This window comes from Folsomia candida, unplaced genomic scaffold, assembly GCF_002217175.1.
Source record: "Folsomia candida strain VU population unplaced genomic scaffold, ASM221717v1 Fcan01_Sc013, whole genome shotgun sequence".
Classification (NCBI taxonomy): domain Eukaryota; kingdom Metazoa; phylum Arthropoda; class Collembola; order Entomobryomorpha; family Isotomidae; genus Folsomia; species Folsomia candida.
In genome coordinates, this window is record NW_019091205.1 from 246,315 (window position 1) to 268,588 (window position 22,274).

General features: G+C 35.6%; 2 protein-coding genes across 11 annotated transcripts; both read right to left on the reverse strand.

The window, feature by feature from the left end:
• Positions 1–6,002: 6,002 nt before the first annotated feature.
• On the reverse strand, positions 6,003–10,319 carry LOC110855756 (SEC14-like protein 2). Its single transcript, XM_022104154.2, has 6 exons — positions 10,123–10,319; positions 8,142–8,217; positions 7,341–7,384; positions 6,946–7,267; positions 6,358–6,438; positions 6,003–6,288 (listed from the first exon to the last, which is right to left on the reverse strand). Exons 1-6 carry the CDS (start codon positions 10,234–10,236, stop codon positions 6,041–6,043), a joined length of 885 nt encoding a protein of 294 aa, XP_021959846.2. The 5' UTR covers positions 10,237–10,319; the 3' UTR covers positions 6,003–6,040.
• Positions 10,320–13,137: 2,818 nt separating this feature from the next.
• On the reverse strand, positions 13,138–16,933 carry LOC110855759 (SEC14-like protein 2). Of its 10 annotated transcripts, none has more exons than XR_004836130.1 (13): positions 16,769–16,933; positions 16,226–16,301; positions 15,983–16,026; positions 15,592–15,913; positions 15,187–15,267; positions 14,579–15,126; positions 14,389–14,483; positions 14,202–14,310; positions 13,906–14,100; positions 13,765–13,847; positions 13,558–13,689; positions 13,394–13,487; positions 13,138–13,314 (listed from the first exon to the last, which is right to left on the reverse strand). XR_004836130.1 is itself a non-coding variant. In XM_035856536.1 (11 exons), exons 1-6 carry the CDS (start codon positions 16,889–16,891, stop codon positions 14,879–14,881), a joined length of 894 nt encoding a protein of 297 aa, XP_035712429.1. In that variant the 5' UTR covers positions 16,892–16,933; the 3' UTR covers positions 13,138–13,314; positions 13,394–13,487; positions 13,558–13,689; positions 13,770–13,847; positions 13,906–14,100; positions 14,202–14,878. The 10 variants fall into 10 exon arrangements, 5 of the variants coding, with proteins under 5 accessions (XP_035712429.1, XP_035712430.1, XP_035712431.1 ...); XR_004836129.1 differs by having other exon boundaries at positions 14,202–14,327; XR_004836127.1 differs by having other exon boundaries at positions 14,202–14,483.
• Positions 16,934–22,274: the final 5,341 nt, after the last annotated feature.

The window sequence follows — 22,274 nt, forward strand, 5'->3', positions numbered from 1 at the left end:
TTGATAATTCGGCATTTATAATTCCACCCCCACCCAAATCCACCCCCAAAATTCTTATGGGGCATCGTGAGATACCTTGGGGCAAAGTGAGAATTTTATTTCATACTGGGGTATCGTTAGGGGGTAGGGATGGATTTGGGTGGGGATGGGGGTGGAATTATCAATGCCATGACAATTGCGAAATTGCAAATAGTGGAAATTCGTAAAACATGATAACAATAAATTTTGCAAGATACAGAAAAAAATGGAAATCTTACTCCGATATGACGACCAAATATTCCTGAAGTGAAATACCAAACCCCATTAGAAAACTTGTAATCACTAAGGCAGCCACAGGACCGACGTGAAAGTACATCGCAGAGTCGACTAAAATGGAGGCTACAGAAAGCATGTCGATCCTACTGGTTGTGGGTGATTCTTCATTTAAACAGCTTTCTTTCATGGAAACGAGATACGGCGGGGTGCATGGACTGAGGGATAACTGAAACGCTGTTATAATTCCGAACGACGCACACGACATGTTTCCTAGGACGAATATCAATTTGCGAAATGTTGAACCCTTCCTTATTTTCCAGTTTAGCTCAAGGAATTCTGTAAGATAATGTACATTAATTTTGGCTAAAGCTTTTAATTAGCGTGACTTAATCGAGGTTAATTTCTAACTTCACACCATCAATTATTCATTTAATATTCCAAATTTTATTGAATATTGAATGAATATTTTATTCTGATTTTTGAATAAATGAACATTGAGTGAATATCTATTCAACTCGTGTGAATGAATAATGAGTGAGTATTTTTTCATCGTTTATTATTAACTCAATGCTTAATACATAGGGAAAGTTGAGAAATTCATCTAATACTATAAATTTTGAATAAAATGAATATTGAAGGAATGGCGAGTAAAGAGAAGATGTAGAATAATTAACCAGTTGCCTCCCAAGCACATGAATGTCATGTGGCGCACAAGCCGTCGCCAAGGGCCCAAGTACATCAAAGTCATGTACTCCTTGAACGGTAACCATGCGCCCAAATACATCAATGTCGTGTACTCCGACTGCGGTAAACATGCGCCCAAGTACATCAATGTCATGTAATTCCAAAAACACAATTTTCCGCCCGAGCACATCAACGTCGTGTATTTAAAAAAAAAATCCGTAAAAATTTCTAAATAGCTTTAGTTTGTTTGGAGCTTGTATATTACAATTGCTTAGATCTTCAAGCATGTCAGGTAAGTATTTATCATCAACAAGCATATATATAAATATATATCCTATATTCTCACACTTGAAAATACGTGCAGACAGTGAAGACGTCGAATTTTCTCTCGGCCAGTTCTCAGATTGCGACTCCGATGAGGAATTCTTGCGACACGAACACAACGACGATGATGACGAGAACCTGGTAACCTTTCCGGAAGATGAAGATGAAGAAGGCGCGGATGTGGATTCTGAAACCGAGTTGGGTGACCCCAATGAATACCCCGATGTACGTATATTATTTGTACATATGTATATTACTAAATAATTGTATTTTCCCCTCATTGATTCGTATTTCAGACCAATGTTATACGCTATCGTAAAAATGTCCCATTTACACCACAAGTTAGTGATTATGAGGATCCAGGGGAATTTCTAAAGCCGGAATTTATGGTCACGATGGAATCTACTGCTCTAGAGATTCTACAAAAATTCTTGGACCCCGAAATTTTGGATGAAATCGTCCTTCAGACAAACATGTATGTTCAATACCTAAAACGCGCGGATCGGAACACAATGAAGGATTGGACTGTGGTGAATGGTGAAGAAATGAGGCAATTCTTTGCCCTGGCGTTGATGATGGGGCTCATTATCAAACCGGAAATAAAGGATTATTGGTCTACTGATTCGATGTTTTGTACCCCATTTTTCGGTCAGGTCATGTCAAGGAATAGGTATATAACAATAAAATACAATGAATATTTATGTACACTACTTATCCTACCTATTTGCCTACTAGATTTGAGTTAATTCTTCGTGGATTCCATCTTGTGAATAATGACACCGTCCCACCAAACAATAAGGATCGGTATATAAAGTTTGGGAGTTTTATAGACAAGTTATTTCAAAATTTCCGCAAAGCAATAAATCTGGGATCATTTCTCACTGTGGATGAAACTTTGCTCTCGTTCAAAGGGAGGTTATCATTCAAGCAATATCTAAAAGATAAGAGAGCCAGATTTGGAATGAAGCTCTATATCCTCTGCGATTCGGCTAGCAGATTCGTGCTCAAAGTTCTCCCGTACCAAGGAAGAACGACCAAAATAGAGAATTCAAGCTGGATTCAAGAACTTGGATTCGGTGGGGCTACAGTGATGACTCTTCTTCGTGGCTATTTTAATAAATTTCATAGAATCACCCTCGACAATTGGTTCGTGTCTCCGACCTTGGCAATGCGATTGAAGCAACTGGTACATACATTCTTGGGACGGTGCAGAAAAGAAGAAAACTGATGCCGAGATGGACGGACAAATTAGCAAAGGGACAAGTTGCTACTTATTCTTCCTCTGACATTTTAGTGGAACGGTAAGCTTGTGCAGAGTTTACCAATAAACACAATACAATAATATGAACGTCAAATTTCAACAGAATGACATGAATAATTTCATTTTATGATTTTTAGGTGGTCGGACCGGAGAGAAGTGATTATGTTGAACACATTTATGGGACACCGAATGGAAGAAATCACTACCACAAACCCCAACAACAACTGAGAGAAACCATCAACTGTTCTCGTTTATAATGCGACAATGGGCGCTGTGGATAACGTCGACAGAGTCACTAAGCCCTTCACATATGTCCGCAAATCCTTCAAATGGTACAAGAAAATATTCTTCTACTTCTTGGACATAGCAATTTACAATTCGCACATCATTCACTCTTCTTTCCGGCCAACGAAGGAACACTCAAGTTATAAGGATTTTGTACGAATTATAATCAAACAAATATTAGAAAAATATCCACCACAACGTCGATCATTGGGGAGGAAGTCGAACACCCAGTTAGAGCGGCGAATCGGCACCCACCTTCCAGAAAAGATTCTAAAAGACGATGTCTCGGTCTTCCGGGACTGTCACCTCTGCGGTTTGGAAGGAAGAAGGTGCACCACAGCTTTCAGGTGTGAAAAATGTCTGAAATTTTTCTGCATCAAGAGCCAAGACTCGTGTTTCAAGAGATTCCATACACTTCCGAAACTACCTGTTAAAAGGAAACATGCTTCCGCTACTGCATCTTCAACAACGACCAGTCAAAGCCTCATGGACCAATCAGTACCTAGGTCAACTAACTCTGAAATTGGATCAGGATTCGGTGAAGCGAATGAAGTGAGATTTCAGGAAGCGAATTTTGAATCAAATGTTGAAGGAATGGAGGAAGAAGAACTGTTTTGTATTTAAAATGTGAAATTAATTGTGATTGTGTGAAAATATTTTGCCGAACTATGAATAAGTTTGTGAAATTTTATAATTCGTGATTTATAGTTGTTTTGCCGAGTTTTTCCGGCCTATATTCGAATTGACTATCATGATGTTGTATGGTGTTTTATTGTGAAAAAAATTGCTTCGCGGCATAAGTAATGATAATTAAAACGATTTCCACTTATCATATTATCAGTATCACCCTTGCATTAATTTGGGCTATAGCGTACTTGTCAGCATTTCATATCTTGGGTCGCAGTGAAAATGCTTCTCCAAGAAAAGTGGTACAAAACTCACGAAATTCAAAGGCTTATCTTGGGGGCTTAGCAACTATTTTATGGCTTCAAATGTGGCAGGCAACTGGTTAATGAATATTTTTTTTTACAAATTATGAATGAGTGAATAAGGAATGAATATTTTTTCAAGGCTTTGAATGAATGAACTTTGAATGAATAAATATGTTTTGAAAATGTATGTATGTAAATATGTATTTCTAAGGAGTAAGAAATCCTAGCATTCAGGATAACTTGTCTGAAATGACGGAATCTTCCAATCAAATGAAAGGAAATTCATACTAATTCACTATCACTCAAATTCATGAATTGAACAGTTACGCGTAAAATTGACCCGAATTTTTGCTGCGTATTTATGTATGGAAGAAATTAAAACTTGAAAAAATTATCCAAATTCTTACTTTTTACTAAATTTTTCTCAAACCCAAGAAACCCGTTGAGCAGGAGCAATCCGTCCTTCTCCCAGATGAACAAAGTAATTCGACACACAGCCGAAGACACGTACGCAATAATGATAACCGACCCTTGCAAAACTTTTAGGACAGGCATCTTGTCTCGGAATAGGTATAAATAGACACAAATTATGGTCAAATATAGGACGTGGGATAGCAGAGTGGCGTTATATATCCCTTTCGATTTGCGGCCTATGATTTTCACCGAATCTGAATTTCCATCGTATTTGTAGGGAATAGAGAAACTCAAATTGCTTAATTTAATAGCGTACACAAAAAAGAGAAAGTAAGACTGGCCCTTTGACAGCATTTTAGAAAGTGGAAACCTTAACAAAGTATTTTAAAAAATGTAACAAATTTGAAATTCTAGTTAAATCTAGACAGGAAATTTAAGTAAATGAAAATAATCACAGCGTATCTGGTCCAGCCTTAAAAATCGAAACTTCGAAATATGTATTTATTCATTTAAACTTAAAGCGTAGAAAGTACGATGATTGTTAAAATTTACTTGAAATTTAGTTCCTTCGACTTTCTCTATATTACAGGCACAATTTGCGGTTCACAATGTATAAATAGGTTACGGAACAAATTATTTTTGACATCCGGCTGATTCACAGCAAGATGCGCAATACATACATAGTTTGCTGTTTACATACTATCGTATTACATAAATAATCTCCTGTTACATAATGTCAGGAGTAATTAGTGGCAAAACAATTGATCTAATAGCCATGTATTTCATAACCGTTTATCACTTAAATACACGAATTTTGGCAACTATAATCAGTCCTCATCAAACATTACGTAAGGGTGTGTTGTGTATTTGTCTAGTAATTAATCAAGATTGCCTTATACATGTCGGCAATTAGCCTGAAATATGTTACCACCACTGGTCTTTCTGTCTCTGTTAATGAGTAGTCAGCCCACGCAAGTTACTGTATGATCCTCAAGTTGGTTAAAATGTCGTGCTGTGTCACAAACTACTGTAATTGTGTCAATTACATGAGGCCACGCTTAAGTTTAAGTGAAGTGATGCAACAACCATGTAACAAAATAATCAATGTTGTCTATATATTGAGTTAAGGTGAAAATATACATATCTAACCACTTGCCGTAAAATCGTGGGGTTGAGAAACGCACAAGAATTTATAAACTCCTTTCCCCACTCTTGTGTTTAAGGTCGCGCTCATTCTAATATCCACTATTTAATGTCTTAGTTAGCAAGAAACCAGGTAACTAAATTATTACCAGGCGGAGTATCGATGTGACTCTACCGCATGGTAATTTATTTATTATTGAGTGGTAGAAAATTAGTTACCAACTGGTAATATTTCCAAATGTCGCGACCAGGATTATTACCGGTTTGGTAACAAAATGTCTACCACTCAATAATAAATACATTACCATGCGGTAGAGTCACATCGATACTCCGCCTGGTAATAATTTAGTTACCGGGTTTCTTAGACTGTATCTGTACATATATGACTTTGCAGCAATACATTGCCGCCAAGTAATTTTACTACCACGAGAACTACGGATCTGTATCCCGGCGCGTGGGAACAATGACGTCCACTGGTCAATCACTTGAGATTAGTAATCTTCGAACTTTAAGAAGTGAATATTATGAAAAGATGTATTAATTTCATTTTCAATGTGATTGCCAAAAAAATTGCATGAAATTTTTCAGTCAAGGCTAAATTACAGGACTTGTAATGTTTTTGAATTCTTTTGCCAAAAAATTTATTCTTGTGCATATGTAAATAAATATGAACAGTCCGTAGTTTTCTCCTTAACAGCCAAAAACCCCGAACAACCAAAAAGTTTATTCGCCCGAAGTTACACTAATTGCGCAGGAAATTCAAATACGCACAACTATACAGTGAAGTATTCAGCCCTCGAAAATCCCCGTAATCCAAAGTTTCGAAATTTTTCCCACCCAAATTTTTTGAAAGTTGGGACTCGTCAATTTCCTCGAGCAAAAACTGTTGCCATTCTTTCTTGTTTCGACCAAAAATGTGTAACATGTCGGTAACATCCCTGGATAAAATACTTTTGTAGATGTCATAAATTGGAAGCGCTAATTCAGGGGCTGTTGGTTAAAATTAATTCAAACTTAAATATAATTAGTATAACGTGATAAATTGCAATGTGTACGTACTATTTATTGCGATAACCCTATGTGCGAAATTTGGGTAGTGTTGCTCATAAACGGCCAGAATGTGCACAAATATTGGTATACCTGTCCAAAAAAGGATAATAAAAATTCGCATAAAATTTAGCAAAAAAACTCGATATTTTATCTGTAATCGTTACAATTTTGTTACGTAAAGAGCAGAGTTAAATTGGTCGGATATTGCTATATCATGTCCGACCAAGACTTTTAAGTATGCAAAACTGCATACTGTGGGTCTAAGGTGACGATCACATATCGCGTTAAAGCTATAAAAAATTGTTACCCCTACATTTTTAGTTTTTACTCAAAATATGTGTATCTTATTGCTGGGAGTCATCCCATTTGTGTAAATCTCACTTTGCCCATTGTGAAGGACATGGACCTTCCACATTAAATGAACTCTCACGTCTAATGCATCAAATTATGCAAATGAGGTGACCCGCAACAATAATTCTGAGCAATCATATTCTGTGTGTGCCTCCCCTTCCATTCATTTGCAGATATTGGACGTTAACTGTCACCCATAGATAACGACCCAGGAGATATACCCAAATTGACCTGTGAAAATCTTACATCTCGCACATCCCTGTTGGATTAAGTTGAAATTTCCCATGTCAAAAATCATCGTTGCTTGGACAGCTCTTTGCTCATTTTTTTGAAACCATCTCGTCACCATGGCCGCCTCTTCGAACAGTTTGCTGAAATATCGCATGAGACGATCCGATTGGCCGGCGACGATGGCCCGACGAAGGTCCCAATCGCCGACCGGAAGTGAGAGGACGGGTCGTCCCGATTTATCACAGCCTTCAACAAGGACCCGATACTCGCGGTCGAAATCGGACCAGTCTTCTTGTAAAATGTGGTCAATATCGTTGTCCTCTCTCCACTGGACATCCTTCAAAAATAATTTTGAAATTTGGTTATTGCACATTCTGATTATTGAATAAGTATTTGCAGAAATTATCTACTTTCAAAAGGCGACTAGTTGCTCTAGATACATCAAACTTTTGATCTGTAGATTTTGAAAAAAAACACGAAATTATTGCAAACCATGATAACACAAAAGGTCGAAAATTAAATATGTGACTCTATTTAAACGTGCGAAATTTGGATACTTCTCGTGTAAAATCCGGATTTAAATGGTAAATATGTTATTTTAGAAATATGTAAATGCTAGTATGTAAATGCTTCACGTCTAACACATACATTGATCAATATATTTCACGAAATCAATTTTTTTACGCAAAACCAAGTTTTCAAACAAATCGGAACAAATCAGATTTGTTGTTCTGTGCATATATATTTATGTATTTACATGTATACAAAAAATTGTGTCATTGGCGTCCGAAAATCTTCATGGAACAATTTGTGTTTTGGAGTATGCATCAAGATCTACTTGTTCAAATGGACATACATATATTTTTTAATTAAATATGGTTGTTGACTTTCTATTAAATCAATACCCTCTTTGACTAAATTTGTGTACACGCTAAATAAATTTGATTCAAATTTACTCGATTTTGAGTCAAATTGCCACTAGCACAACTATTGTATAAAAGTTACCCAATAAAAGTTAAAATTTATCCAACTTTGAAAGATTTTTGCTCAACCTTGAGTAAATTTTACCTTTGTCGGGGTAAATTTTACACAATATTTGTGTTAATGGCAATTTTACTCAATTTTATGTACAGTGTACCAAAGTTGAAATCTTAACACATTTAAAACCATTATGATGATTTTATGAAAATTTATTCGCAATATAAGCTCACCTCTTAACCAGCGCATTAAAAAGACATCCTCCCTCATGTAATCGTGTGGTAGTTTGGAGCTAACTGCATCACGAAACTGCAAGTATTTAATTGTGCATAACTGAAAAATGTCGGAAACTATTTAAATATCTCAACTTGAGATTCTCAAGTATATATTAATTATGCATCTAATTACTAGCGTCACAATTATTTAGATCAGTTACTGTCTGCTTTTACAAAAGGCGATTAGAGATGGTTTGCACAAATTCATAATTTAATTATGCGATGGTTTTTGGTTGGAGAGATTTCTAACTTTTTTTATGTGAAAGCCCATGTCTCGAACTATAGGTAAACATATTTGGCTTCCGATTTTGTGTACTCTGCGAAATGAGGCAAGGTCAAATTTGGAGAGGTGTCCTTTTTTAGTTTTCCAAACCAGTGTTCTTATAAAATGGCGTCGAACAAAAGATTTTTTCTGAGGCCCTAGTGCAGAAATCGTCTTTGCGACTATTATCAATGGATTCAGCATGCTTTTCGCTATATAAAACCACTTTTGTCTCATGCTTATCTTTTAAGTCCATTTTGTTGTTTGACTTCATATTTACTTGTCCTATGGAATGCTCTCACGAACGCAACTCCTCGACTTTTAAGGCCCCCACATTTTAGGACTTTGGCACTAAAAATCCCAAATGTTGTTTATATCCAAGGTACATATAGTATATTGCACTGTAAGTACTTTTGATAAAATTTTGATAAGTGGTTACACCCCAGGAAATGAGTTTCCATCAAACCATATAAAATTTTTACAAAAGTTCTCCTCGAAATTGAAGCGGAACTTTAAAATTTTTTAACTAATCAAAACGCAGTAATTTTATTATTTTGTCACTTGTACCTTGTAGGTAAAATAGTTCTGCAGCAGGGGACACAAAAAAGTTATTAAAATTTGTTTTCAACAAAATTTGACTATTAATTTTCTAAATAAGTCCAAGAGTTTTTTAGGATTCCACGTCAGCTGATTAGCTCGGGTCCTTCTCCAAAACTGTTTACCCAAAATCTTCACTGTTTAAGTTAATATTACTTAGGACACTTAGAGCTTTGCCCTTAATCTTCATTTCACCCAGTCGGTCCGTTTTTAAGGTCAGGAGGTCAATTTCCCGGTGCACGGTCCGATTTATCACTTTTCATGGAAAAGTATCAGCGATGCTGGAGGGCCCACATTATTTTATTCATTACGGATTCTTTCATTATTAGATATAATCATTATCTGGGGTTATAATAATAATAATTTTTCACCTCTGACCTCTTTGGTTATCATGCCACATGAATAATTACAGTTTGGAAAGTGGGTTTTTGACACCTTCCAACTCTGGGGGCTCTGGAGGGGACATTTGTGAAGCTATCGCCTTAAAAATTTAGAGATATGTTTTTGAGAGTATTATCTTGCTTGTCTATCAAAATAAACTCAAAATTCGAGTGTGCACCAGAGATATTCAAGCGCAAAGTCGTGAAAACCATGTCTAATCGCCTTTTGTAATTGGTTTTACATCTAAGGGGTCAATCATAAATTAGGTAAAACAAAATACAAAAATCTCCATTTTCCAGAGTCCCCCCCCCTCCACCTCTTTAATATGTATGTATGTATGTGTAACATATTAAAAGATATTGGAGTTTTAAATCCCCCTCCCCCTTCTTAATTTATGGACGGCGTCTAACGAAAACCTCTATCTGAACCCATGTGGACATAAATAAAAAGCTCGTAAGTTGGATAATCCAGCTTGGGCTTTTTCATTCGTTAACTTGTACGTAAGCTTGCAAGATTTGCAAAATTTGCAAAATATGCATGTCGATATCTTTTCCTAGCACAACATGAAATCCATGCTCCAAGATCTACCATGCTTTAAATTTTCAGCACTAGTTTTCAAACTATTATTTCCTAAATGAGTGTATACGATTACAAGCATGGATAAAGTCTGACATCCTGAATACGTTAATACATACATACCTGATCCAGTGCATCTTTCTGGCTACTAGTCAAACTTACAAATTCATCCAGCGAAATTTGCAAGGAAATCTGAAAATAAAGTAATAACACTAAGGAATAAATGTTTCTCCCCATTGTTTAAAATCCTTAAAAATAAATATAGAATATGAACATGACGAAGAGAACTTGCACAAGGTCAGGAAACGAATATGTATATATTAGCATTATTCTTGATAACAACACATCCTACGTACTTTGTTGTACCTTAACCAGAAACGTTATAACCTGTTTAATCTGTTGTATTTAACCTGTTTAATATCATGCATGGATAAGAATGTGTTGTTATCTTTTATATTCTTCACATGCTAATAAATACATGCATATGTGTATGTGGTTGTTATAATTCTCAACCACTTTAAAAATACGGGAAAGAGCTACACTCTTAAAAATAATGTTACCGTTTTAAAAATTCAGAGGACTCTGAATTCTAAATTGAGAAAACTATCCTAACCTAAACCCAAAGCAACCTTTAGTCTTCAATAAATTAACATTACTCTATATTTAGTATAGTTTACTTTATTTAGAATGCATTTATTTGTCAAAATTTCAACGTTATTTTTAAGAGTGTAGTACCCAACGACTGGACAGGATTAAGCTCAAGTTTTGTGCATGTACATGGCCAGAGAAAAATTAATTACATGTGATGTTTAACACAATGTAGATAAATTCTCAGGTATGGGAATGCTCACTATTGCGTAATTTCTAGTAATTTACCACGAGAGTTCAGAGATTTTTATTGCTTATCGTCGTTATCGATGAGTTTATTATGTACGATATCACAGAGTTCCTCAATTATACAAGGAGTAAATATCTATGTCGAAAAATGAAGTACATTAAAAATCATAAACCTCTAGAAATCAGAATCAATGACCTATGAAAGACTAAATCGGGGAGAGCAATCTAAGTAAGAATAACAAAAATGTATCCAAATAAAAATAACTAATACAAGTTTTTCTAAGTACAAATAGAGGATGACTCCTGACACCGCAATTGGAAAAATTTAACCAACTGCTGGGGAAATTTTGAACAACTTCGCCATTTATACTTCAACCTTGGGTAAATATTAGCTATTTTTATTTTGAGTGTATCCATATATGTATGTCAAAGACAAAGAAAAAAATTGCTTATTATGAACAGATGCTTAATTTTACTTAATCGGTACGAGTTTGACAATTATTTCTTAGAAAATTACAAGGAACGGAAAATTTGTTCATATATATATAGATTTTGCCGTGTTTCGTGACTTGTTGAGCCGATTTAATCGTCAGATCTTGTACAAAATCGACATTTAACCTGATTCCATGTGTCCATCTCGTCTTTGATAATCCGGGAAAGACCCCAAGTATTTTTATCGCAGCTTTGTCCAAATTGGTTTTCCAAGTTGTAATCCTTGAAGGTACAGTACCATCCTTCGAACCAAAACCGGCATGTCGGGGTGGAATACTCGCTCTGCCGATAAGATAAGGTAATCGAGTCGCTTGCCCCGGCTTGTTTGGCGCAATCTACGTTGACTTTCTTCACGGAAGGATCGCATGTCATGAACTTGTACGTGGATACAGATCCTGAAAATTCAGGAAGGAACATTTAAAAAACACCCTTGAAGTTTGCTAAATTCAGGTTTAGCTAATTCCAGAATACTATTGTGGCCTACGCATTAAATTTAGACTCTTCGTGCATGTTTTTCTTATTGAAAAAAGGTCCAATTATAAAATGCCAGCGATAGTTTTTCTCAGCATAAAATAACCTTGCAAGAAATTGGTTTCTGTTAGCATGGTATTACATAAACCCCGATTCACGTTACTTGAGTCTATCACACTAGCCTAATTATTTTATTATTTGACACCAGTTATTTTTATTTTGGTGTTTAAATTATTCAATTTCGTATGTATGATTTACACGTAAAAAAAGATATAACTGGTGTCAAATAATAAAATTATTCGGCTCATTTGGCTAATGTATGTACTCAATTTGAGGAACTCAAGTAACGTGAGACGGACTTTACTTCTTGTACGAGTGGGAGAAATCCACGAAATAAGCGCCATCTTTGGTAGCGAATCTAGCCTTGAATTACATAAGTGTGGTGGATGGCTAGGTGGCGCCAATTTCTAGCATTTCTTGCACCCTGTATTGTTGGGTCTAGAAATTGCTGAAAAACTAAATATTATTGAGAAATACATATGTCATAAATAAATAGATTCTCACCTCTGTATCTGGCATTTAGAGGAGGACTGGCCAGCAAAATAAGTATGCAGGCGAATATAACAAAATTCTCGGGTAACATTTATTCAAATACAGCAGAAAAAGTTTTTGACAAGTAGACAAGAATTTTAAAACTTGGTGGTATCGTGTCCACACACAAGTGACACAAGATTGTAATGTGCATAAAATGAAGTGTAGTTAAATTCAGTACTTAATTGGGTTATGTAATTTACATTATAATTCACAGGATGTGCTTTTTCATTGTTTATAATTTATGACAACGTATGCCTATATCCGGCTACAAACTTATCATCGAGTCATGAATGGCGATGTTAATATTTCATGTGGAAATCTACATATTAAAACTAGCTACATATGTATGTAAATACATAGATAAATAAGTGGCCGAATACATACACTCTAAATAAAATCATTACCAAATCATTACCAAAATGCACACGTATATGACTCTGCAGAAACGGTAATAATAACCACCGGCTGGTAAAGAAATTGATTGAACCCGAAGTGGTAATAAAGAACACTTTTCGGGATAAAATTAACACCATGATGTATGACAGATGTACTACAATATGTTGTAAAATGTCTACCGCCAGGTAATAAACCGTACCACTTTGTATACGGTGTGCTATTCATACCGGTATTAATGCTTTGCATTACGTATACCCCATTATTACCAAATGTTGTGCAGATTTCCACCGAAAAGAATAGATTTTTTGCTTTTCTTTACAATAATCTTTTAATCAATTATATTCGTTGTAAAATCATTTTAAAACATACTTACATAATTACAAAATTTAAGAATAATGCAAACTATTGAGTTACATACATACATATACATATTTACATATTTATTCTTCTATTCCCCCTTCAAATTCTGATAAATCGTCGATTTTGGATGAGTCCACATCGGTTGACGTCATCAAATAAAATGTCCTGCAGATTAAAAATTCACAATTTTTAGAAACTCTCAATACAAGAGCAAATTTAAATAATTCACGAAATTTTCACTCACCAGACCGTCCCCTGACTTAGAACATCTCAATGAAGGCAGTAGCTTAATTATTACAGCTGTTAAGTGTTTCTGGTCGGAGGTTGTAGGAGAAAGTCTGAAATTTAATTGGTCAAATTAAATATATTATTAAATATTAAGAATTCTTAAGCGTCTCAAACTTTCACCTCAATTACATAACTACGCAACCAATTCATTAACTAAAGTTGTCGACGACGGTTTATCGAAGCAGTTTTTCTGATTGCACTCTGCTACTAAACGGAAATTTCAGCGCTCTCAGTCGTTGCAGCGTTTACAATCTTCAAAAATTAAAAATAATTTTATAATTATTTTCGGATTTCGGATATCTAAGAATATCATTAAATGATTGTAACCTGACTGAAAATATCAACCTCATTGGAAATTTGGGTTTTTCGGAAACCATTACTGGATATCGACGTCTCATCATGACGTGCAACTAGAAAGATATAATATGTTGCAGACTAGAAATAATTTAAGCTTAATAAATTACTGACCGTAAATTATTGATGAAACTGGACAGGCCGGATCCAATTTTACTTCGGTTTGTATTTCGCCTTTGACAAAGAATTCAAAGTTTTGGGTTATAAGGTTTTCAGCAAGGATAGGAATACTTCGTCGTCGATCTCCGCCCCCTTGGTCGTCTTGCAGAAAAATCTCTGCTCCGATTTCCAACTCAAATTTTCGTTTCACTGAAAAAATAAACATAAGGTTGTTATTTACTCGTTCCTATTAACATGGTGCTCGATCACCATCTTGATAAGGAACCTACCTATGATAATTTTATACTTACCTGTTTCCTAAAATCCTATTTAATTTCCAAAACTTTTTATCAGTTTTTCCCACATGCAGAATTTGGAATTGGACACGGGGATTATTTCGGCATGTTGACTTGAGTTGAGCTGAGCGGAAACTAAAACTGAAAAAAGCGCCGCTGCGTAGCGTCTCACAATTCATACAAAATGTATTAAAATTCTTACCTCTGTGGTAATAAACTACACCAAAATGTAGATCTCATCAGCACCACAACGGAAAAAATTTGTACTGCACTTGATTAAAATTATGGTAAAGAGTGCTATATAAGTTTGAACGACATTATTACTAGCTGGTAGAAATTTATTACCAAAATTATAAAGATAGCTTAAAATATTGCGGTGGAAGGCTAGTTACCCGTTTGGTATTGATACGGTAATAATCCCGTATACTTTTTGTAGGACGCGTAATTACCAAGAGCTCGGTAAAGACGCTTATTAGGAATTCTTTACCAAGTTGCTAAGAGTGTATGTCTTTTGATCCGTGTTTGGATACGCGAATTGGTCAAGAAAATGACAGACATTTCTGCACAACTGATCCAAAAACTTGCTTCTGTTGAAGAAGATGGCAATGCTTCCAATGGAAATTATTTGATAATTACACGGAATTACTATTTTATTGTTTACAATAAGAAACCGGGTAGATTCAAAAAATTCCCTAATTACGAAGGCTATCCAAGTAGGCACAAGTATACAATGAAGTATTCATCCCTCTAAAATCCCCGTAATCTAAAGTTTCCACATTTATTCCACCCAAATTTTTCGAAAGTTGGGACTCGTCAATTTCTTCCATTAAAAATTTCCCCCACTTTTTCTTGTTTCTGCCAAAAATGTGTAAAATTTCGGTCGAATGCTTGGACAAGATTCCTTTGAAGATGTCGTAAATTGGGAGTGCAAATTCTGGAGCTGTTGTTTAAAATTATGTCATTAGAAATTTGAAATAACATGCTAAATTGTAACACATACTGTTTATAGCGATACACCGATGTGCAAAGTATGGATAGTGTTGCTCATAAACGGCCAAAATGTGGAAAAATATTGGTATACCTAGTACAAAAGGTTGATAAAAATTCGAATAAAATTATGTACGTCCGTTTCGTTTAATACAATTATTGCAGGTTTTCGCATAACGACCACCAGATTTCAATTCTTTGTCGGATATTCCTATATCATGTACGACCAAGATGTCATAAGACTTGCTTGTTGTTATAAATCTTTAGCTTCAAATCATTGTGGCGGGTTACCTCATTTGCATAAATCTCACTACGCCCATTTTATACGGCTTTATGCATACGTTGAGTAAGCTCTACGCCTCAGGAAACGACATAGGAAATATCCGACCAAGAATTGAACTCTGGTAACAAATCTCACATCGTGCACATCCCTGTTGAATTAGGTTGAAATTTCCCATGTCAAAAATCATTGTTGCTTGGACAGCTCTTTGCTCATTTTTCTGAAACCATCTCGTCACCATGGCTGCCTCTTCGTACAGTTTGCTGAAATATCGCATGAGACGATCCGACTGGCCTGCGACGATGGCGCGGCGCAGGTCCCAATCGCCGACCGGAAGTGAGAGGACGGGTCGTCCCGTTTTATCACAGCCTTCAACAAGGACTCGAAACTCACGGTCGTAATCGGACCAGTCTTCCTGTAAAATGTGGTCGATATCGTTGTCCTCTCTCCACTGAATATCCTTCAAGAAAGATTATGAAATATATTGAACAATGTACTTTTTGGATTAGTTATCACTGACGGAACTGACTTTTAAAACACGATTTGTTGCTCCCAACACGTCAAAATTTTGTTCTGCATATATTGGAAAAGCAAAAAGTTATCATTAACCATAGCCGAATAAAATAACACTGAAACTTTTTAATTAAATATCTATGTGACACAAAACGGGCGGTCGAAATGTACAAATTTCTACCGTCAACCTCGTGTCGGATTTTGATTGTGAATATTTAAGATATTGTATTTATTATAAATATTCGAAATATAATCTCACCTCTCAACCAGCGCATTAAATATACATCTTCCCTCATATATTCGTGTGGGAGTTTGGAGCTAACTGCATCACGAAACTGCAAGATTGAATTGTGCATAAGTGAAACATGTTATTCTGGAAAATAAATTTCTTAGCTTTTAAGTATAAAGTATTTATGTAAATGTAATCAATTAGTTAATAACTATCTGCTAATTAGTGAAGACAGTAACGACAACCGAAATACTATCCTCGCATTTAGGCGTGTCACCTCATTTGCATAAATCTCAATAGCCCATTTTCGGCGATATGGGCTTTCCATGTTGAGCAAACTCTATGACTCTCACGAATGCGTTAAAATATGCAAATGAGGTGACAGAGCCGAGTACGAGGACAGTACATGTGAGTTGAGCACGCCAAGTTCTGGGCAAGCTTGTAAAATTTGAGTACTTTTTTCCTCAAACAATATGGAATTCTTGCTGTCAAACTTACTCGAAAACTGTGCATTATTCAAGACTTTTTTCTAAATGAGTTTAAATATGATCCGAAATAGTGTGATACGCATACCTGATCCAGTGCTGCTTTCTGACTACTGGTCAAACTTACAAATTCATCCAGCGAAATTTGCAACGAAATTTGAAAATAAAGTAATAACACTATGGAAAACTTGGAATAAATATTTCTCCCCATTTTATAAAATCCTTAAACAGTAAATGTGAATTCTGAACACGACGAAGGTCAGGAAACGAATGCAATCAAGAATATCAAAATTAATTCCTTATCATAACATACATATCCACGGAATTGTTCTGCACCTCACTCAGAAAAAGTTATAACCTGTTTTAATATCAAAAATATCTATGTAAGTTATAGGTATGTGTTATTATCTTTCGTGTTGTTCACATGCCATGCACATACTTTTGCCTATGAAAGTATTTAGCTGGCATACTTAATCTGCAACAATACGGGAAATAGTTACACTCTTAAAACCAATGTGACATTAAAAAGTAAATGCACTCTAATTTTGGTTGTCTGTAATAAAGCCAAAGTAAATTTTCCTCTTTATCAAGTTTACGTTTATGTATATGTAATTAGTGTAGTTTACTCCAGATTTGTGATTGTTTACTTAATATAGTGCAACTAAATACTTTTCAAAAGGTGGCATTATGTTTTAGAGTGTAGTACACAACCCCTGGACAGGATTAAGCTCAAGTTTTATGCATACATACATACATGCCAGAGAAAAAATAATTATGTACATGTAATGTTTAATAAAATATCGATGGTGTGGGAATATTCACTATTGCGTAACTTCGTACTTATTAGCCACGAGAGTTCAGAGATCTTTATTGCTTGTTGTTGTTATTGATGAGGTTGTTACAACATCGCCGGGTTCCTCAATTATGAAAAGATTATGTGTACATACATACATATTTATGTATGCGAAAAGTTAAGTCGGTGTGCGTTACAGATTATATAGCCCTAACCTCGAGAATCCTGAACCATGACCTACGACTACATCGGGGGAAAATTACAGTAATTTATGCTTGCTTCAAGTTCGCATTTACATAATTAATGCTGCTATGCAAGACGACAACAATGTTTCGTGATTTCCATGTTATCTAACCAATTGTTATGTTTGATATGTAATTCCGTTGTTAGGGACATTTTTTGAGTTTCATGTATATTGCATACATATTTCATATAACTTTTTTGCACGGAGATTACATACCAAGTGATCCGTCATCATGAACATCCCACATTAAACAAAGTTTCCAACTCATTAAGGACTATGCAATGGTAAATGTATACTTGTGGTGTAAGTGTTTACCTACTCGTGCAATAAATAGATTCACATACAATTTAGTTCATATACGTAGAGAGGACCAATATGAATGGGGTTCGCCTGGATAGCGTTAAAATTCTGGGGTTTATGCATGGTTCGGAAAAACCCGGGTTTTACTGGGTTTTCCTGGGTTTTACTCCATATGTTTGGGGTGAAGTAATAAAGCTTACAACGTCACGTTAATTTGTTAAATTAATGAATTTTATCAAGATTTATTAAAAAACTTCAATTCAAAATGCCAGAAACACAGGAAAAATACGAATTTGATCAAACTCCAAGTTAGGCTGTAAATTATGATTTTTAGATCATAAATAAAAATTCTAAATAAATAGAGAAATTTACGGAATATTAATCAGAGTACTTAATTCGAGTTAGATATGCACCTGCAAACCGATTCTATTGATTTATCTACTTGAATTTGAGATAAAACTTAGTAAAACCCGAGTAAAACCCAGTAAAACCCGAGTAAAACCCTTTTATCATAGTAAAACCCAGCGGGTTTTACCGATTTACGACCCAGTAAAACCCAGTAAAACCCCAAAACCTCAACCCAGTAAAACCCGGGGTCGGAATACCCTGGGTTTATGATTTTTTTAAATATAGATTAACTGGGGTTCAGTTAAGGCTATTGAGAAACATATTGAACGGGAAACTGATGAGTTGGTGAACAGATGACATTAAGGACTATGTTGTTTTCACAATTTATGTAAATCATCACCCATAATGTTTGCAAGCACATAATTTATGAAATATTTCATTACGAATGAAATATGTAAATATGTCTCACGACAATATTATTCTAAATTTGTGCACATAAACGAACATAGATATTTATTTTTGCGATTAAACAAGAGGCTTTAAATATTTAATTTTTTATTACATTATTACTTGACCAACAACTTTACTAACAAAGACCAAAATTATATTATTATTTACATCATGCAGTACAATTATGCTTGTTTTCGGAGTTAGTAACACTAATTTCAGATAATCAATTAAAGGGATACTAAACATACAATTTCAATGAAATTTGATTCTATTAAATCATAGTCATTTATAAAAATTAAATTCATTAAATCATATGTAATCATTTATAAAAATTTAATTCCTTTATTTGTTATCCTATCTTGCACGGTATGGGAGTATAGTCATTCAAAATCACAAAATATAATTATTTTCTTATAGATAAACTAGAGATGTGCAGGGCCGACATTTTTCAAAGCCCGCCCTACCCAATACCCTACTTGAAAAAGCCCTACCCTACCCTGCCCTATAGGGTAGGGTATAATCGAAAACCGGGCCTGCCCTACCCGGAAAAAATAAAGCCCGCCCAAGCCCTACCCTAGATTTTTTTAACCAATAAAAGCCCTACCCTACCCTATAGGGCTTCGGGCCCAGGCCCTATTTAATGATTATTTATATAAATCGTTTAATGCAATGATATATATTATATAACAACTGAAATATTTAATATCAATAAAATTTGAAAGTGACATTAAAGCATTTGACAAGAATGGTTCAATAATTTTTGTGAATGAAAGTTAATTCTGATAAGGTTCCAGCCGACAACAACGTCCTTCCTTGGCGTACTTGTTGCCCCTGTGCTTGAAAATACTCGTTCATCTGTAGATTGTGACGCAGGAATTGCAAGCAGTCTTTGGGCAATTTTCTGCAAATGAGGAAACTTTGTGGCGCCACACCAAAATCCGAGAATGTCAAAGTGGACTTGAGATTCTTTTTCCTTGTCGCTAATTTCTTAAAAACGAAAAAGAATATAAGAATATAAGAATATTTGTTAAGAATAAGTTCAAATGGATTTTGCCAAATATCTTACCACTGATAAGAAGCTTCTGGTCCGGGGTCAGTAGGTCTTGGTTTCTCAAAATGACCTGCGTCTTTGCCAGCCTGATCTCTTTCTTTCTCGATTTCTCCCATTATGAGTTGCTTCATTTCCTTCCGGGCTTCCTCTTATTTTTCTTCAGACGCGAATTTAAGTTTGCGAAACCTTTACAAAATCGGACATATTATTGGGGCGCCCCACTGTATGTTATGCTACATTTGATGGCTTACTTTGGGTTCAATAAAGCTGCAACATAGTGCATAGTAGAGGTTTTACAATATTCAGCAAAACAAATCATAGCCTGTCCTTTGAGCAGTTTCAATTCATCCGAATCATCCTCGTTTATCTCCAAGTGTTGATGTAGCTTATGGAACCAGGGTGCAATTTGATGTAGAGTTGGCTGACTATCCTGGCTGAAAACCTTTGTGCACTCTTCAAACGGCCTTAAGAAATCCACTAATTCTTTAACACTTTCGTTGTCGATGTTGCTTAACTTGTTTATTTTCCCGTTCTGTAGAAGTAAATTTTGTACTTCGCTACAGAGCGTGAATCAAGATACAAAACTCACTTTTGTTTTTGAGATAACAAGTGTTAGAGACATCTGGGATTATTGAAATTTGTATGCACCGTACCCAGATAGTCAAGGAACAGTTTGCAAAATAACTCTTAGCTCTGTGCATCAACATGCCCCCACTCCCCCCCACGGAGTGCAAGGTAGCCGTAAAAGGGTTTTCCAATGATGAATTGTACCATAAAAAATTCTTAAGAAAGTGGCGACAATTGAATTCAATGCCAGTAGAAGTCATGAGTCCAGTGTATCAAATGACACTAGCATAAAGAAGCAGGGATCATTGGCTGGAGTTCCACCTCCACCAAAGTGGGGTCTAAGATCGCCTAGGATCGAGGATGAGTTGTACTATATCGCAAATTTCATCAATAAGGAAAATCCGTCATGACAGAAAAGTATCCAAAATGTTGGGGGTGAGTCAGGCAATAGTTTTTGGGGTCAGTCACTCTGATCTAAATAGATTAAAGCGGAGGAGGACCTTGTGTACGTCCCCACGCCGTCTTACTTCAAGTTTTTCGAAGCAACTTCGCGATAACTGAAGGAAAACTTAATTTCCAGAAATAAATTTTTCACTGAAATTACTCTTGACGAGTGGCATGACATTATTCAGATAGATTATTTTGGATTTTGGTACTTAAAGCAGAGATTTTTAAGCGGACGTCTCGGGCGCTAAGTGGGTTTTGGAAAACGTTTCAAAACGGGTAGAACAAAATCACTCCAAAAAAGTGTCAAAGGTGATAATGGCGTGGAAAAAGCGATTGCACCTCGTTTGACAAACTAATGGGCTACACATTGAAGCAATTTACAAAATTCACAAACGAAAAATAAAGCTGTAGGAAAATAAACAAAAGTGAGTTTTGTATCTTGATTCACTCTCTGTAGCTGCCTTTAGATATGACTCCAACATAATTAACTCGCTATTCCATCTAGTGGCAACTTCTTGCTTAAGTGTGGATGTTAGTTTGGAGTTCAGCGAAGACTGCTTGAAGTAGGTTACCACATCTTTAATTGACACTAGGGCGCCCTAAAATAAAACTGAAATTGTAGATTATTCTAACACTCCAAATGACAAGTTTTGATAAAAATGCGTACGTGGAATCGCGGACAACTTTCCTTGAACGAAAAAAATTTTTTGGGATGAATTTCTCGGCCATTCTTTTCGGCATTAGCTACTTGTGTAGCTGTTGGCGTGGGTTTTTTATTGAACATCCCCTCCACGCACGTATTTAGACGATGACAAAGACATGGCTCTCTTTTTTCAAAAATATGCAGCATATTAGAACCGGAGTCTGTGACAATCCAAGAGTTTGTCATAACGTCGTCGACGTTGTTGCCAAAAAACTTGGATAAAATTGGGCGACATTGTTGTCGGATGTTAATCGTTGTTTTATGATCTTCAGTAAATTCGTCAACCCCCAACATATGCGATGTCAGCTTCCAATTATTGTTGATGTAATGAATTGACAGTGATAGAAAGCTTCGCTGTCGATATTTGTCGCTCCACATATCTGATGTAAAAGCAAAGAATGGAAATTGCGGTGCCGCACCAACTAGCATTGAAATATCATTTCGCTTCGCATCAACTAGTTTATGAAGAAATTCTCTTTTTAAAGTAGTTCTATGCTTCAATATTGATTTTGGATCTTGATCTCCATACATTGCGCCAAAATGTATCAATGATTTTGCTATTTTTAGAAATCCTCTAGAACCTACTGAATTTAGTGGACGAAGGTCTTGAGCCAACCCTATCACCACGTCTTCATTCAATGCTGCAACTGCCCCCGATGGAACGTTTTTTCTTAGGTGAGGCAAAAGTAAC